This window comes from Falco punctatus (assembly GCF_963210335.1).
Source record: "Falco punctatus genome assembly, chromosome: 1".
NCBI classification, from domain to species: domain Eukaryota; kingdom Metazoa; phylum Chordata; class Aves; order Falconiformes; family Falconidae; genus Falco; species Falco punctatus.
This window is the reverse complement of record NC_137580.1, coordinates 68,835,957-68,854,551: the sequence shown is the minus strand read 5'-3', so window position 1 is coordinate 68,854,551 and position 18,595 is coordinate 68,835,957. Positions and strand designations below refer to the sequence as shown.

Below are 18,595 nucleotides of genomic sequence, written 5' to 3'. Positions count from 1 at the left end.
AAGCATTATATAGAGTGGGGACCATTATAAACTTTGGGAGAGTGAGCAAAGAACCACCATCAGATTCATCGTATATATCCCCCTATTGACATGTAACTCACACAGCGTACTTAATCCAGGAACCACATCAGCTAACAATATTCACAACTATTCAAGATTCAGCAGTGTTCAATATTCTGAGAGCTACGTGACCCAAAGCAAAGGAGAAGGGTGCCAGGAAAAACAGTCTTTCCTGCAGCTGAGCCTGTGTTTCAGTGATGAAAGATTAATCAGGTTTTACTTTGATAGGATTAGTACTTGAGCATGAAACTCTGGTTCAGATCTCATTACTACAGTGTATATCCTTCACCTCGATGTGCTGTCTTGTTACAGGTGCAAAAATCACTTCTCTCACTAATCTAAAAGGCAGAATAACTTTTACTTCTAACAAAAAAAGAAAAAAAAAGACTATTTAGAAAGGACAACCTCTCTTCAGAGGTTAGTGTTAATTTTAGAACTAGCATCTGTATTGAGTGAAAGTTTGGGTTTTGTTTTGGTTTTTTTTTAATATAACTCTGTTTTGCAACTATGTACTACATTACCTAATCATCTCTGACTATAAAACTTAGATAAGGCTCATATTTGACTATGCGCTGTCCAATGACTAACACAACACAACACCTAAAATATAACAAAACAGGTAATTCTAAACTATTCCAGCTTACTTGCATCTTCAGAGTTTTCACTTGAGAATTGTGACTGTACAAGCAAACACTAGGAGCTGCAGAAAGATGAGCTAACACCCAAGATGGGTTGCTACAGAGCTCTTACATAGATTAGCAGCAGAAATGGGGACCTGTGAGACGGTCAGGGAAACTACACCTCTACCTCTTCAGTGGGAACTAGTATCCTGGACAAAATACACAGACAAATTGCTTTGTTCATCCACAGCCTTTAACAAATACGTATCAAGTGCATTTACATAGTGATGTTGCAAAATTGATTCTCCTTCAGGAACTTAAATCTTACGGTTACCCATGCCCTTCGTCCCCACAAACATTTAGGCTTTCTACAGATTAACATTCTCCCTTCTCCCCACCTTCCCTTCAAATTCCTCCCACTCACCCTCATCAGATGTGTTATCAGCAATACGTGTGGCCTTCTCAAACATCTCTTTTGATAATGCAATACACTCACTTTCCTATCTGCTCATTTTAGCACCACAGTACCTTTTAAATTTGTATCGTTCATAAACAGCACTACTACATTAAAAACATCTCTACAAATGAAAGCATACATCTGCTTCTCCATTACGATATTTGTTAACAGTGATAATGAGTATCTGCAAGTCCCAAAGACACACAAATTCACCCAAAAATTGTGTACAACAAATGACCTTCAGAAGCTTGGCCTTGCTGCTTCAGCTTAAAGCATTTCCTAATCGGCAGAAGGCTTTTCTAATAAGCTTAATCTTGCTCATAGAAAAATGCATATTACATTCCTTATCTATAAAATTTCTATTTTACATCAACATCTCCTGACTTGTTTCCTTCTTCCATTTCAACCTCTCAGTCATTATCTGTTCTTGTGACCACTTGTAATTACTGGATTTCTAAATATCAAATATATCATGATATAGACTGTATCAATTAACAGTGTTCTCACCACAGCCTTGCCTAAATCCACTTTTCAGAAACATCAGAGAAACTTCAATAATGCTATAGTTGTAGGCAGACAAACATTTTTATAGAGTACTATCTTGGCTCTCTGGACTACACACATCTTGTTAAAAAAAAAGGAAGAAAGCATAACTATTTACAGTAGTAGCTAAAAGTGAGGAGCTAAAGGTGGCCTTGTTTTGCTATGTCCAACATAGCTGTCCCTCTCTACTACATTCTGGCTGTGTTCTCAGTTTTCGTTTTCCTCCATCATCATCTTCCAATGAAAGCATAAACCAAACACAAGTTATGCACTTGTTTGGTGTTTTTGATAAGATTCCAACGAATGACTGCTAAGCATTTTCCAATGTCTGACATACCTACAAGATTAACCACACTTGCATATACTTCTTGTGTTACTTGCAAATGGATGTGTCTTTTGTGTTAGCCAACACAGCATTTAATTATTTTACATAAATTTTGCTATTAGTCATTCATGGCCACATTAATTTTTGTATATTAATCCAAATTAAAAAACAAATTATATGTATCTTTTAAGATGAACCTGTAACTTATAATAAACTGACTAGTAGTATTTTTGTGGTATTTACTGTGCTGACAGAACGGGAAGGACCGAGGTACATAAAACAACAATGAACATTTTACCATTTTATCAGTGTACTCAGAAAGGTCCATTAATATACAAGTTTCACTTATGTCAAAATGCTGCTGAAACAGTCTGGAAAGGTATCTCATCCTAGCTGCCCTCATTTTCAACTTTTTACTTCCTTTGAACAATAATTATAAGAACCCTTAGCACTTACATCAGGAATAAACCCAATTTCATTAAGGTGGTTACTCAGCTCTGGATCATGGAATGCAATCATCTGGGAAAACACCGTCAGATATTCTGAAATGACAAGCAAATTCAACATCATCATAAAAAATGCAAGCCACCGCAAGCTGCTAGCCTACAACAGAGCTGTAGAAAAGGGAGAATACTAATTTTTAAAAAATATTTTTTTAAGCCTACTATAAAACAGCAGTTGAATACCACTGCATCCTCCACCCCATTATATTCAATACAAAAGAAGAAACAGTGCATTTTTCTTCCCTAATACTTCTCACTTTGGATTTTCAGCAATGGCTTACTTGCTTCATACTTAGGTTATGATGTAATTTGACATGCTAAGTAAAGACTTTTCAGTATGAATACCAGTTACAAAATATTGATGGAAGCAAATTAGAAGACTTGCAAGGATTTTTAAGATCCCAAATGTTTTAGTGATACACAAAGTTAATACTCTAAATCAGGAGTACTCAAACGTTTTAAACAGGGGGCCGGCGCGTGGATGAAGTGGCAGGCAGTCATCTGCGGCTGCTTGGTTTCCCCCCCCCAACGCCCAGCAGGGGAGGGGGGCGGGGGTGTTCTGTAAATACCGGGGGCCGGATTGAGGACCTTGGGGAGCCTTATCCAGCCCGTGGGCCGTAGTTTGAGGAACGCTGCTCTAAATTATACTCTGTGCTGTTTCTTTTCTACAAATTTTTAAACTTGTGTGTTTTTTGTTATATATACACATTATATACATACACACACACATATATATATACACAATTACATTAGAAAATGGTATAATTTTCCACACGTTTTATAATCCAGAAGTTGAGGTTTTAAGGTTACCATTTTCATAATCAGTAACATCTTAATCTGTATTTTTTGGGACAGAAATAGAGAAATACTTATTGTGAGAGACAAAATTTATTAAATCTTCAGCATGGCACATTAGGCAGATGGGTACAATTTCATTAAGTTGTCTAAATAACACTTGCTTTTAACTGGAAAAGCAGAGAGCAGAACACAGACACTGGCAGATTTCTCCCTCTCTCTGTTCTGCCCCTGTCCCAATTTTGTCCACACTGTCATATGCCTTCTTAGAAGGAAGATGAAGAGGCAATAACATTGCAATTTTGTAACAGATGGCAATTCCTTTTCCTCCATGCTCTCAAGAAAAGAGTAAGTAGGGTCCAGCCAGCTAGTTGAGGGGAGGAAGAGAGACAAAGAATGTGAACCAGGGTTCTCCCAGATCAGAACATGCTGATACCTCAATGCTCCACAGACTACTGTCCCCAAATATCAGCCCCAAACACCATGTCCACACAACTCCACAAATTAGATGTCCAGAATTGCCATTGTTTCCTTTAAACTCTATTGTAAGGACTAGATGCTTACTAGATGCTCTCTTGGGGAGAGGAAATAAGTCCCTATTACTTGGTTTGTCTTCATCCCTGAAGTGACAAAATTCCAATTCCACTGTTAAGAAGCAGTTCTCTAGGCTAATTCCATGCATAGAAACCTTTACTTAAGCACAGGAGTGGATCTAACTGTATACACTCCTATCTTACTTAAATCTTGATTTCCTGCCCTCAAGTTAACTCCTCTTGGGTTAAGCCAGCAAATTAAGAACGATCACACTGTAAAATAATTCTATTTAGACTAGAAATTTTAAAAGTTGATTCTCCGTCAGGAGGACTCATAATGCTCTCATTGGGGCATGAGGGAACACAAGGAAAACAAGTCATAGTCCTATTTAAAATTATATTTGAAAGGATGCCTAAATCTCCAAGGTAAGTTGCAATAAAAATTAAGACCTCTTGAGCCTATTCAAGAATCTCATAACTTTTGCTTCAAGCTGCAAAGACAAAGCCATCGCACACTAAACCTCTTCGGAGGTTTCTGGCATCTTAGGAGTGCCAGCCTCTCCCCTCTGCTACTGCACCTGTATTACGCCACAGATGCCCTGGCAGCACTCAGCCTGGGAGTTACGTGGGTAAACAGACCCATGCTGAGTTTTGTGCTGCCAAGGCCAGATTGCTTTGGAGCTTCTCACATATCTCATGTTTTCTCAGTTTCAAGCCAAAGTTATTCTCATTCACATGCAGACAACTTAGGGAGATAACTGAATCCACACTTCAAATTCATACCACATTACGTGGCAATAATTCTAAAAAACTGCATCTCTAAGGTGCATCCCACACCAGTTTTATTCACAAAAGAGTCATTAATCACAAGTCAGGCATAGCAAACCAGTAATCCTGCACACTTCTACACATTCAGCCCCGTGTGCTGATGAAACCAATTTCACAATTAGCTTCCCTGAAGCACGTTTATTTGAAAAATGAAAATTCATCCCCATGATGGTTCCCTACAGATATACTAAAGGTTGACAAATAGCATCTTTATCTGACTAGCCAGTCCCATAAAATATCATTACTGTGTGGGATTACATGGTTAATTAAGGGTCCATTGAAAACACAGATCTTGACAAAAACATATGGCTTAGGTCCAGCCAATTGCTGTTGCTTTGAATTTATTATATGAATTTTTGTTTTACATAATTGGACATTCCATACCCAAATCACTTTAACTGCTCTTGCTTCATAGTTCATCTAGAAAATTTATCTGATAAGCTTAGAAAAAACACCTGTCTTCATTGTACAGGGCAAGCTCAGAAACAAGGCATGTTGAACCCTGCAGTTTGAAAAATTCCTCCTGTCCACCCCTACATGGAAGACGCAAGGAAGTGAAGAAGATAAAATCGCAGTAGGCAGTTAAATGACACATTCTTAATGCTTTTAACCCAATAAAGCAGGGAAATCACACAGAATTTTCCTTTAAATCTCTATTTACTCTTTGCTGTTTAACACATGGCCCTAGAAAGGCTAACATCAGAATACTGAAAGAATCCTAAAAGGTCCAGTCTCCCTGAGCCCTTGATGATGCCAGATGTTGAACAGGAACTCAGGAACACCTACACTGCTTTGGTTCACAGAATCCTACTGACCTTTATTTCTAACTTTGACTGATACATATTTTTGTAAAGCTCATTAGGAACAACATCAGGGAACTCCAGAGAGCAGAACTATTATTTTATGGAAGAGTATACCTCCTTGAGAAAAGTCTTAACCAAGCTATTAGTCTTGAAGTCTAAAGCAGCTGTCTTCGTAGGAGCATCTGATACAATATAATCTTTTCATCTTTAGATCTTTATGTTCTTTTTTTTTTCCAGCAAGCACACTTTCTTTATAGACAAAAGGCTGCAAACAAGTTCTCTTGAACAGTTTTTCTAAACTATTATTTTACCTTTTAGGTTCATAACACTTCTTACCCATAGTCTTTCACATATAAACTCTAACTGCTGTGTTCTCTCCCTGTGTTAGATCTCTCCCTATTATCTAGTATGTAACTGCTTTTATGTCTAATAAAATTTTGTTGATCAATTCTTAATTTCCTTTCATTTTTTGAAGACAAAAACCCGATATAAACTCTAAGTTGAGGATTTCACAAGTTATCTAGAAAATAATTTCTTTAAAAGAAATACAAGGACAGAAAGCCATGCTGAAACCCAGTATTCAATAAACACTCATAACTACTTGCAATTAAAAACATGCATTACCTCCTGATTTTTTAAACTACCAATGGCTTTCAAACAACTATTTTTGGTTTTTAAAAACTGTCTGCAAGACAAACCACCTTTCCAACAAAGACAGTGCCAAGGTATCTTTCTAGGTCTGGACAATTCCTGTTCCACAAAATTTACAATTAACTTGCAAGTAGAACAGACATTTACCTCCTGACTATTGTTTTAATTTATCCAAGTTACCTATATAGTTGGTGAAGACTGAACTGTGGAACATTATCCTTCAGGATTCTCCAACTCCTTTATTGAATGATATTATCTTCTGTTCAGTAAGGAATTCCCCTCAAATCCCTAACTTTCTAAATACCGTAACTTCCATTTTCTGAGGAGTCCCTAGTTTGTACTGTTGCTCTTCATTTTCCCTCAGTATCAAAATAGCTCCTGTAACAGTGTGATTTTGATCACCTGAAGAGTAGGTCTTTACAGTCTGACACTGAAAAGACTATTTCCTCATTTTACAACTTTGCATGATGAACTAAGTCTTACCTTGGCTATTACAGAGAACACATTTGGTTGGGTTTTTGTGTGTGTGTGTGTGCATTTGGATTTTTTCTCCTGCCTGAATCTTTACCCACTTATTTTGTTCCTGTTTTTCTTGCACAGCTGTTACTCTTATTTATCTACAATAAAGCTTTTGAAAGAAATAGGCAAGTATTTCTACAATGTGGTTCTAATTGTGTTCCATTTGTACAATCATTTGAAAAACACGTATTTATATATCCAGAAACAATTCTACTTCTCTTTGGACTTTAAAAAACAAAAAAAAAAGGACTGACTTACCTTGAATAACATGAGAATTATCCTTCAGAAAGAAGTTATACAAATACTTGGGGATAAAAGCAGACATGCAGGCATATGCCAGAGCTGAAAGAATTAGAAAAATGGATGCAACTACAGAGGTAGAAACATAAGTACACCTTAAAACGTTCATTATTAAGCAGATAATAAGCATAAATACTTAAATCAATCTATACACAAAAATAATTGTATGGTCAGTAGGCATAATAGGAGTAATTTTCCCCACACACAGACCTTATCTAAAGAAAGCCACGTGCAAGAAAATAGAAGATTGGACAGGACCTATTCTGAAGAAATTGCATTCTAAGATTATAAAGGCCACGTATCATCCAAAGCTGGTCTGATAAGCTTTTAGGCATTTAAAACAACCGCCAGCTCTTCTGAAAAAAGCCAGTCTGACAGGTTAACAATTAGGTTAACAAATAACGCATTCGTATTAAACAAGGCTGAACTACAACTTCACTGAGAAAATATTACAGAAGCTTTTCCTGCTTTTCTATAATAAAGGTTATTTGTGGGTTTTAATATATACTAATTATTGTACTTGGCAATAAACACAGGGTTTGAACCCCTGCTTGAAGAGCAGTACACCACATGCGCTTTTCAAAATCCAACAATTTCTTTTGACTTGTGGCAACAAGAGCTTTAAAATTCCTTTGTAGCTACAGAAAGTTTCCATCTGTAAGTGGGTGCACACATGTCTGTCTACAACTAGATACAGATGACAGACTGTGCTTCCCCCTTCACCCCAGCACAAAAAGGCACTCACCTTCATTGTTAAAATTCAAGTACAGAAATGGTGCACAAAGAGAGTCGAGACCTAAAGAAAGAAAACCCATAAAGAAACAGTATAAAGAGCTCATTTACTGAAATGGACAAGATAAATTAATTAATCATGAAAATTTGCATACTTTATACTGATTATAATTCTGCAATATCAGGCTTCACAGGTGATGCTCAGAATAACTGTGAAATCAATGCATGAAAACAGAGAGGATTTCAAATTGTTGAACTATAATGCTGAAGTGATTATTCTGCCAAGGCTTCAAAAAAATGCAATTTACCATCCCAAGAACTCACTCAGTAACTTCAGCAGATTTACCTTGGAACTGAACAGTAAGCGACACTTATTTTATTTTATTTTTAAGGAAAGTGACTGAAACTTAAGGATAGTAAATATATAAGAAAGGAGTGGGGCAATTTCACATTACAAATTAAATATAAATTAAATTATTAGGATCTAAATTTGCAATAATCTACAGAGTCATTCTTCAAAGGAAACTGAAAGGAAAGCACTCAAATAACCCTTACACTTAGGGGTATGTTGGGGAAAGACAGGGAGGTATTTGTAAGTCAGTCATAGCTTTCCAGTTAATTATCTGACCTTGCCAACTAGTCGAGCTTACCTTGCCAGTACACCAAATCAGGATGGGAAACAACCCAGGCCTTCAGTACACGTCTAAACTTTGCATGACCCTCTGGAGATGACAGTAATTCATCATACTGATGGCAACGAGGAATATCAACTTCAATCTGCACCACAGACAAGCATATAACAAAGAAACACCATCATAAACACAATCTACTTCCTCCATCACTCCCAAAACCAAAACTGAAAGGGGACAGTGGACTAACAGCCCTGTCAAAGATTAAAAATAGAGATTTTTTTCTTTTTTCAGTTTCCTATTTTTAAAAACATTCTAACACTTGGAAAAGGCACAAAGCAGGGTCCAGTTATAGTTTTTTCTGGCCCAGCTTTTGGACTCATTTCAGGTGCTAATATTAATTTGCTCTAAATCATCATCAAATCAGAGTTCTTGGAATGTTGTACACAATTTGATGGAAAATATTTCTTCACCCAGCCAAAAGGAACAGCTGTTGTCCACGATGTCTTTTTATGTCTGGCAAGACTTCTTGGAGATTCAAATTGCTCAAGAACCCATTTCTGTGGAGCACAGCTCACCTTACAGGATCTCCGGGTACTCAGCAGTATCCGATACATGGTCCAATAGGCAAAACAAACATTAGATAAAAACAGGGCTTTTAACAATGTATCAGTAATACTGTTCACTATGCTCTGCTGCTACAGAAACAGTGATTCTGAAGCAAAAGAGGATTTCGCTTTCCACACGTTATATAGCATAATTTGAGTTAAACTACTTATTCCTACCTGTTTTTCAAGATTCTTGCTACAGCATGAATAAGGTTACAGGATAAGGGGAACCCTATTAGTGTTATCAGTCACATCTCCTGTAACATGCAAATGACTGAGACTGGTGGAAAAGATATTTGTGATACTTAAGTGACAATATTTGTTAACACCAGAAGTCTTACTTGTCTGTCTGTAGGAATCGGTGTGTCTTTATCAATGGCATCATATTTTGCTTGTATGGCACCCTAAATGGGGAAGAAGATTGCCTGAATTTAGAAAGCCCTTACTAACATAAAAGCATATTACAATGTACACATTGACATACAGAAGTTGACTGTTTTTGTTAGGTGGTTTAGTCAGTAACCTTTTTTTCCTAAAAAAATCTTCCCAAAGTACAGAAAATTTTTACAGCTGAGTTTTAACAAAAACATCTTTATTCTGTTATAATTAAGGACATACAGAACTTTCTGTGACCGCCTCAATACAATCTTCAGTGATTTTCAGTTGTTTATGCAGAAAGCTATGTACTTGATAGTTTTTCATTTTCAAGTCAAGAGATGCTCTCAGTTTAAATTCAGCGCTTACCTCAGCCACTGGCAAGTGGGTTTCAGCACCCTGTCTCTAAAGGCACTGAATCCAGCTGCCTGTTAATTAACCAATATGCACTAATCTTAAGTAGCCTGTCCCTGCATAAATCCAGAGACAGGCATGCTAACAAATCCGTCTTAATTTTATGGGACAGGGAATCACTACACAAACTGTACAGATGGTAAGCTGATGAAGCCTGAGAACTGACTCATCTCCCAAGACCTAGGCTATGACCCTGACCAGCAGTTCTTTACCTTTGCAGCTTTTTTTTGGTCATACTATATAGCGCTCAGCAAACCGCATCCTAAGCTAAATATCCTAAATAACTTGAGAAGTGTTACCTGTAAAAACCTCTTTGCTGCACTACTGCAGCCTGCAAGCAGGGTAGGTGCAAAAACTTGGTAGTCAAGCAATCTCAGCGAAGAGTCCTCATGTCTGAGACATTCCTTTCAAGCCCTTGGTTCATAAGAGTTACATTTAATTTATTTATTCTCCAGTCATTGGAGGAAGTGCATTGACTGGTACATGAGAAAAATAAATTTGATATGTTTTTCATCCTGTTTTGCCCAAGTATTGCTGACTGAAGCAGGATTCTAACTGCATTTGTCAAAAATATTACAAATAAAACGAAAAACCTGTTAGCTACCAATTGTATTTTAAAAACCCAGCAACATTTGGCTGTATGGGTAGTATTCTTCCATCCCAGAAACAAAATTAAATGTATAGAAGTTTACATACGTTCTCTGAAATCAAATAATATTAGAATCAAGAAGCAAGTTCTCTGTCTTTGTTCACACAATTTCATAACTCATTTTGTTTGAAATTCCAGTAATTCTACCTGCCAAATTCCAGCTTCCCTGTCAATCCCATTCCTATCCCTGTACCAGTCAGTACTGGGACTACCGCAAATGCCCTCCCATTTGCTTACCCTTACCTCAACACCCAACAGGGCAGCCCACGTTATGCCTCTCAGAAGAGGAGGGATGTCAACCCTGGCTTCTTTCCAAATTTGGTTTTTCTTATACGGGTAGGCCTTCAAAGAGAAGAGATTAACAGCAAAAATATTACCATGTAACTGAAACAATTCCAATACCAATTGTGGGATGGTCTTTTCCCCAACGGACAAATGCTGTCAGCCTGGACAGCAAATGCAAGTTTTACAAGTAAGTTTCATTCCTAACTGGAAGGCCTGGATGGAAGACTACTGTTTGATGTTAAAATGACCACTCCTTCTCATAAACATATTCATGTGCTTTGGTATATATTGGATATATAAATTTACTAATCCAAATTTTTGTTAGAAGTTTTTTCTTTGTTATGTTTCTTTTCACAGTATGCATCCAACTTTTTTTTATTAAATATTTCTAGTTTATACCTTCCTAGTACTGTACTTGATGCTCATCAGCTCTCTCATTCTTAAGCAGGAATCCATCTCTCTGCATGTATGTAAATTAGGGATTGGTATTTTCTCCCCGCAGTACAAAACCCACATTTCTTACAGTGAAGACTGGTATTGTTTTCAAGTACCTTACTGCTTGGAAACGCAGAAATGTTACAGGCATATTTATACATATAATAGCTTAGTCTGTTATGAAATAAAGCATGCAGAAGTATTTTCTTCAGTAAATAACAGGTATTAGCAGCAGCTCCATTTTCATGTGCATACGCTAAAACCTACTTTACATTCACCACTACTGAAAAGGACCAATTTCTCATATTTCCATTTTCATTCTTTTATACTTCTGTAGAGTTTTCTTCCCCCTTTCCCACTGTGGTCTCTTATATCTCTGCTTCATTTTTCAATTACTTGGTCATTTACAAATCCTCTAATTAAACAGAACAAGTCCTATTATCCAGCATCAGAAAGATTCCATACCTTCAACAGCCTGTCAAACAGGACGATTCTATTTAGCTGGTACTCTGTGTCCCTCTCCCGGATGATCAGAGGAAGACTAGCAGCTGCAGACAACTCATTACTACTGTTTGAATGAGGTAAAGTTGACTGGCTGGAAAAAGAGTTTGTATACTAGTAGTGAACAGCAAGAAATACAAATCACTGCAAAAAAAAAATGAATATCCTGTGATGCATTTCTGAGTCAGAAACAAATATAAATGAATACTTTTGAATATTCAGCACAAACAGCTGATTTCCAGAACAAAGAAACAGGCTAGGATCCTCAGTTTGGTATCAGGGCCCTAAGTCAGTACAGAGTGCTTATCAGCTCTCATGGGCTTTAAGAGCCAAAGAAGGACATGTTACGTTTGGTTCTGGAAGGCGGTTCTGTCTAGCTGTGCAGTGTGACACTCAAATAAAACTAACTCAAAATTCAGTCTCTTGTATATGTACAAACTTACACACACACTTACTCATCTTCAAGCAATGGATAAAATGCTTCTCCACCAACATCCTTCAGTCTCTGAAATGAAAAATTAAAATAAATTATCAGAACGCTGCTCAGAATTCATGTGGAAATATTTAGCGGAATACGAACCCCATTAATTAACAGTTCATTTGCCAAATCTAGTAGCTTGCCTTGAGACCTAAGCATTAGCTCAGTCCTCTATCAGTAAAGAAACATATAGCCTTTAACTCTAAAATCTTTTGCTAATACAAGCTTCTTGAGCTCATGGAAGTTCTGCCCGAAGATAATGCTCCTCTCATTCATAAACCTATTTACACACACACGCATTAACAGATCTACAGTATTATGCAGCTCTCTTTCTTTTCCTTGTTTTTCTACATGGACTTCCTATCCAAGTAGCTGCAGAATAATTGCACAACTTGGGTTTATGTTTTTAATCAGTTGAAGAGTTATGCAAATTTGAATTCCTTTTAGTAGAAGCATCTGAAAGCTGCATAGAAATACAGAAACTCTCTGGAAAGGTGACAGACGAGCATGCCTTGACTTTTGCATGAAGTTTTCAGACAAGTTTGGTGCATTGCAATTGATGTTTAATATCACCCTCCCCGCAGCGCTCTGTTTTGCAGATCAGTTCCTAACTTAAGAGTCGTACAGCAGGCACACAGCCTGTTCCTCCTGGGATTGACAGAACAGTTCATTCACTACTGATCCTCTTTTGATTATAACTATCAAGCTCTGCTCTATAAAAGGTGCTTGAAGAATGGCATAAGTTTAAAAATTTATTTCAACTAACACTGCAAGGTTCAGGCTTGTGTCTTCCGCAAAATTAAACTTCATTATATATCTGCTGCTGTACTTATAGAAGTAGGCAGCAATATCCAAAATTACAGATCAAAAAGTTTAAGAAAAAGCCTTAAAAGCTGCCCTTTTGTAAGAACAACAGTACGTAACAATAAGAAAACTCCTTAACACCAATGTAGCATTATGAAGCAGCCATCCTTTCTTGCAGCGCTCTATGTACAGGGGATTGTTCTACTTAACATGCATGCCGTATGTCTCATTCAAACAAAATTATATAGTCCACACATGTTTATGCATTACATTTCTTGGAAAAAATCATACATATTAATTCAACAGGTGGTACTATGTTAACTAAGCATCACACATGCTCCTTACAGGTATCTCTAAGACTTCTAAGGGGTCTCGAACAATACTCGATCCCATATTACAGCTAACCAATCACTGAACCTTAATTTAGTTCCTTTATATGAGACAGCCCATGGAGAGTACAAGGTTGTTTCATCAGTTACCGATACAACAGTCTCCTCAGTGACAGGAAGTTTTAAATGACTCTTTCCCTCTTAGCATAAAATTACATAACCAGGGTTGGTTAGCAATCTCTCCATAGTGATAACATTGAAACAAACAATACAAGCTGCAAAACTAATACTATAAAAGAAACACAGTTACAAAGCTAAACCAGACTATACTACATGGTAACAGTAGCAGCTGCAGTGTATATATTGCCTTTAAAATAGCCGCTGCATATTCTTAACCTCACCCCCATCACTCCACAACCCACCAATCAAGCAAACCACCAGGTTCTTTGGTCTGTCTCCATGCCCTTATGTGAAGTAATGCAAGGTTCTACTGTGTTAACAAATTTCTTCAGTATTTGCCACACTGCCCTCAAAATTAAGGTAATGGTGGCAGAGGTCAAGACTTCAGAAGTCACCTTCCTGTCTGTATTGACCCCTGTAATCATATGGAAAGGTTTTTTTATAAAGACTGTGACAGAATTGCATTCACTACTATAAAAAGCAAGCTGCAAAGAGTGCAGCATAAACTTCTAATTCTACAGCAATAAAGCTTTACACGTGCAAAGAATGTGAACAATTAAAACATTTCAGTGATATATGCAGTAAATCTTGTAACTCATCATTACATCAGGCAAAATTAAGGTTATCATATGTTGATTTTGCCACTGAAGATGGAAGAAAACTGCATTACTGCCTTCTGGAAAAATGGTTTAAAGTGATCTTTTGAACTAGTTGTTTCATAGCTATATATTCCAAAGATCAGTAATTAACTACCAGAAACTTGGTATCCAACTTGAAGTATAAAGCCATTAAGGAGCTGCAGCTGAATTGTGTTGATCTTCCTTTTGAATATTGTGAGCCACTGACAGACAGGAACTAAGGAATGCAAGACGACACTCACTGTCCAATTAGTTTAACAATTGCGGAGGATATCAGGTACTATAGAACTCTTCCGGCTACATCAGAACAAAGCAGTAAACAAAAATAAGGAAAGGGAGGGACACAGGAAGGGGATGGAGGGACCGAAGAAAATCAAATTTAGTAAGCTTTTGCAAAGCAATTTATTAGCATAGATCAGAATCTGACTCAGGTGCCAATAATGTTCTCTTGGAAGCAGTAACACTGTCACTTGCAGGAACAGCAGTATGAGCTGCTGTTCCATATATCCTTTAAACAAATGTTTCTGCAGTGAAGCCGTAAGAACAAGTGCACAATATTCCTCTTACGTTTCGGAGTTGGCATAGGGACAAAGTCACAGTGGTGTCATCTAGGAGGGAGCTTCTATCTCGTCCTTGCCCAAAGCTCTCACCATCTTCTAATAAAAAGCTTCAAAAGGGAGAAAAGTAAAAAAACAACAATCAGGTCATTTTATAACACAAGACTTGCATTAGAAAAAAAAATCCTTACATCAATCAGTTTCTTCCTTAAAACAAAATACTAGCGCTTAGAAGTATACTGTATTGACTCTGTATGGCATGAAACCTGCTACCAAGGGAATCACCTTAAATTATTCAGTTTTTTTCTGCAGAAAGGCACATTTCTGGTTTTCTGTAACTTTGGTTTGCACACAAAGGAAGAGTAATGAGATATGGGATTACTGTTCCCTTTTATTCCTTGACCTGGCACAGACCAGGACTGACATTTATTGTGAAAAGCAAAAATAAAACGTTATTGTCATATGAAAACCACTTCCCACCATGACAAAAAGCAGAAGTCTGACCCAGACCTTGTCTTTTGCAGTCCGTCTAAGGATACAAATGAATCCAGTACATCCAATATACACAAATTGTCTGCATTACCACCAATTTGGTGATACTTTTGAAGTAGGTAACATGAAATTGATTTCCAAAGTTAAGCTTGCATTCTGAGTATTGCTTAGCAAATGGAGTTAGATTGCCTTTTTTTAAAGTAACACCTCACCTTCAAGATAGATAGTATGACTAAAAATGCTTTCCCCTTATAATTCGAATGCACACGCATTCACCAGTGGGTACATAAATAGGCAATCCCTCAAAATCTCACAGTAATTTTACCACCAAAACATCACTTAAAATCTAGACCTGACACTTTTTTTTTTTTTTTTTTTTTTTAAAGCTACTACATTTTGGCTGTACACTGACTTCATGTGTCTTTAAACACACAGACCAGGTAACTGATCTACATGGATACATAATTATGGTTATTAACATCAGATTGTGGGATTAAAACCATATAAAATTGCAATGTGTGCAGCAGTAAGATAAAAGTAGTAATGAATAACATGCTGTTACAGATCAAGTCATAAAAATAAGCTTTTTTTTTTTTAAAGAAAAGCAGTCAGCTGATCTGCTGAATAATCAGGTTGACCATTCAGCACTGCTGCTCTGTGAAAGGAAATTCAGAATGTGAGAATTTGCTACCGAATTTATTAAATTAAACTGCAGTTACAAATCTGCTGTTGAAGCACAGTGAGACATTTTTACTAAAACTTAATGCTACTGCAAAGTGTGCTTAATTTAGGGACTTCCAGTTCAGTATTTTGCACTTCATCAACATTTCTTCTTATTTTACAAAACATATGAAGTACAGTTAGGTGAGAAATATAAGGCATTTAAACAATGCCTTAAATTGGGTAAGAAGGGAAATGACAATATTTCCCCCTAAACAAGAATACTATTTTTAATATTTTGCATACATACAGGTCTTGAAATGAAAAACAAAACCAAAAATGTTCTCTCAGAACCAGTGGCTTTCTCCATCCATCCTCCCTTCCCTTAAAGGGCTTCTCCTTCCTTACTTGGGAAGCGTGCAGACAGGTGGCTTTGATCGAATGATTTCCTTGTTGACAAGTTCTTTCTCCAAGTCTCCTCCAGCCAAACACCAGAGATAATAAACCTCTTCAATTGATCTTTCTGCTAGGTAGTCACTATCTTCACCTGTTAGTAGAAACCACATAAAAATGAGGTACATCTTTTTAGGCAGCTTGTACTTCTTCCATTCTAAACAAATACTGTTGAAAAATAAATAATTATGCTTGAAAAGTCCTAGACCTTCATGTGAAGTTAAGAGGAAAAGTGATCTTCCCTTTTGAAGTGCCATTTAAGAAGATTTAAGAAAATAGCAGCAGATGGGCAGAAGTCAGAAAAAAAGCAATTATTTCTGCAGTTTGCCTTGGTGCCAGAAAAGAGAACCATTCAGATAAATACACTAAAGTGTGGACTTTTGCTTACTGTGTCTTTAAACCCCACACACCCCCACCCCCCACACTATTTTGTACACAACACAACGCTAAATGTAAAAATAAGAAACTAGTGATTCATACTGAGTAGTTACGATCCATCTTCCCTTCACACATCATACCATACCAGTAACAACAAGGTATAAAATCTTTATCTCAAAAAATTGTACAGTGTATTCTAAACATGTAGAAATCTGAGTTCAGAAAAAGTTAACGAGGACTAGTAACACTTCCAGCATACTGTAGTTTCAAACTCAGAAATGTCATCTTTTTATTCTAGAATATGACCTTTTTCACAAGGATTTAGTCTTCCAATACGTGCAAAAATCATCTCATACTATGACCCAGCAGAATTACCAATTCACAACACAATTTAGTGAAAAAAACCCCTACCTTACACATGCACATCTCCAGATTCTAAAGGCAAAAGATGATATTGATATTTCAACCGTTCTTGAATACTAATGATAACTTTTTAATCCCCGAGGCTGAAACACAAAATCAAGATGCCCTCCTTTGACTTGCACACATTCCTTAAAACATGTTTGCCTATATCTCTGCCCATTAAACAACTACTACAAGAATGTATAATTGTAGCATGTAATAGTTTCTCTCCAACAAAGTATTCAAAGAAAACCCCAAAACATTTTATTTTCCTTCCCCCCTCCAATGACATTTATCCCACTACCTGCTTTTACCTTTACATAATTGACTTATGTCTTCAGGAAGCGTTAAATTAGCACACCTTGGAGAAGAAGAGAACAGACCAGCAGGTTTATGGAAGAGAGGATATACTGAGGATACTTCACTGAACAAACTGTCATGCAGCAGTTCCTCTGGAGTTGGCCTTGAATTAAGAAATGAGAATAAAACACTAAGAGTAAAGTGCTTCCAAAAAAAAATAAAAATCTTTTATTTCAGTAAGAAATGGCCCCCTAACAAATATCAGCAAGTTATTTTAAATTATATTGGATTTCAGAAATTTTAATAGCAAAAATGTCTACCAATTTTGTTCAATTCATGATGTTTAAAACACCATGCAGTCTGTTTACAGATCAAGTACAGATCTCACCTTAATTTAATGTACATAGCAACAATATTATTAATCCCCTTTAATTCCTCTAAGCAGAGATGGAAAGATGCAAAGCCTTGATTGAAGAACAAAAGCATACTTTTTGCTTTTGTTTGCCAAAGACAGTTGTGGTAGACTAACATCATGAAAATGTACTTTGAAAGAGGAAACTTGAAGAAAGCAGCCCTAATTCTGGCTACAACTGAGCTACATTAACCACCACCAACTTCCAGACACTGAAGCAGTAAAAACTGTGAACTTAGAACTACAAATGCCTGAACAGTTTTTCCCAAAAATACTCAGATTCAATCTCAAGGTTTTGCACGCTTGATTTCCCCTCCCTCCACCTCCCCCAATTCCTTTCCATTAAACACTGAAAAGCAACAAAACCAGGAATTTCTTAAATATAGCATAAATCATCATTACTCCAAAAAAGGTTCAGCAACAGGTCATCTAATTTCATAGTATCCCAGCAGAGTTTACTAGGCATTTGGACTAAATACTTGCCTCTTAGAAGGTTGGAATATAAGGCATTTCTTCAGCAGAGCTATGGTATTTTCAGAAAGGTCCTAGAACATAAGAAAAATATGTAGGAGGTCTGTTTATTACTGTCTTAATTCAGCATTAATTAATTTGAGCTTAATTTAGCTCATACTTTTAACATACAGGCTACTCCTTTGAGAGCAATATAATTTCACACCTACACATACGAAGTTAGTTAAAATGCTGGGGAAATTATTCTTCTCAACCCTCAGCCCTCCATTTGCTTTTGGGGGAAAAAAAATTGCAATGCATGCAGCTTAGCTTTTTATTTTTAAATTTAGATATTCTGTACCCAGTTTGAAACAATGCAGTACCTGGGAACTCCCTTCTGCTAATAGTCAGAATCCTTTCACATAATGTCTCAAAATACAGACACTAAAATTCAGTGAACAACGTTGGGAGTGAGGAGGAGTTGAACTGTATAAACC

At 36.8% G+C, this 18,595-nt stretch overlaps 1 protein-coding gene across 2 annotated transcripts in view; it reads right to left on the bottom strand.

The window, feature by feature from the left end:
• TBCK (TBC1 domain containing kinase) overlaps positions 1–18,595 on the bottom strand; it is a 117,810-nt gene that overhangs the window by 62,397 nt on the left and 36,818 nt on the right. For both annotated transcript variants that reach the window (XM_080374031.1, XM_080374032.1), the window contains exons 9-20: positions 18,132–18,193; positions 17,251–17,399; positions 16,112–16,250; positions 14,562–14,661; positions 12,021–12,070; positions 11,530–11,659; positions 10,588–10,686; positions 9,248–9,310; positions 8,320–8,446; positions 7,683–7,733; positions 6,896–6,979; positions 2,462–2,547 (exon numbers count right to left, since the gene is read on the bottom strand). In XM_080374031.1, the coding sequence (XP_080230157.1) occupies positions 2,462–2,547; positions 6,896–6,979; positions 7,683–7,733; positions 8,320–8,446; positions 9,248–9,310; positions 10,588–10,686; positions 11,530–11,659; positions 12,021–12,070; positions 14,562–14,661; positions 16,112–16,250; positions 17,251–17,399; positions 18,132–18,193 (1,140 nt within the window). The remainder of the gene's footprint in view (positions 1–2,461; positions 2,548–6,895; positions 6,980–7,682; positions 7,734–8,319; positions 8,447–9,247; positions 9,311–10,587; positions 10,687–11,529; positions 11,660–12,020; positions 12,071–14,561; positions 14,662–16,111; positions 16,251–17,250; positions 17,400–18,131; positions 18,194–18,595) is intronic.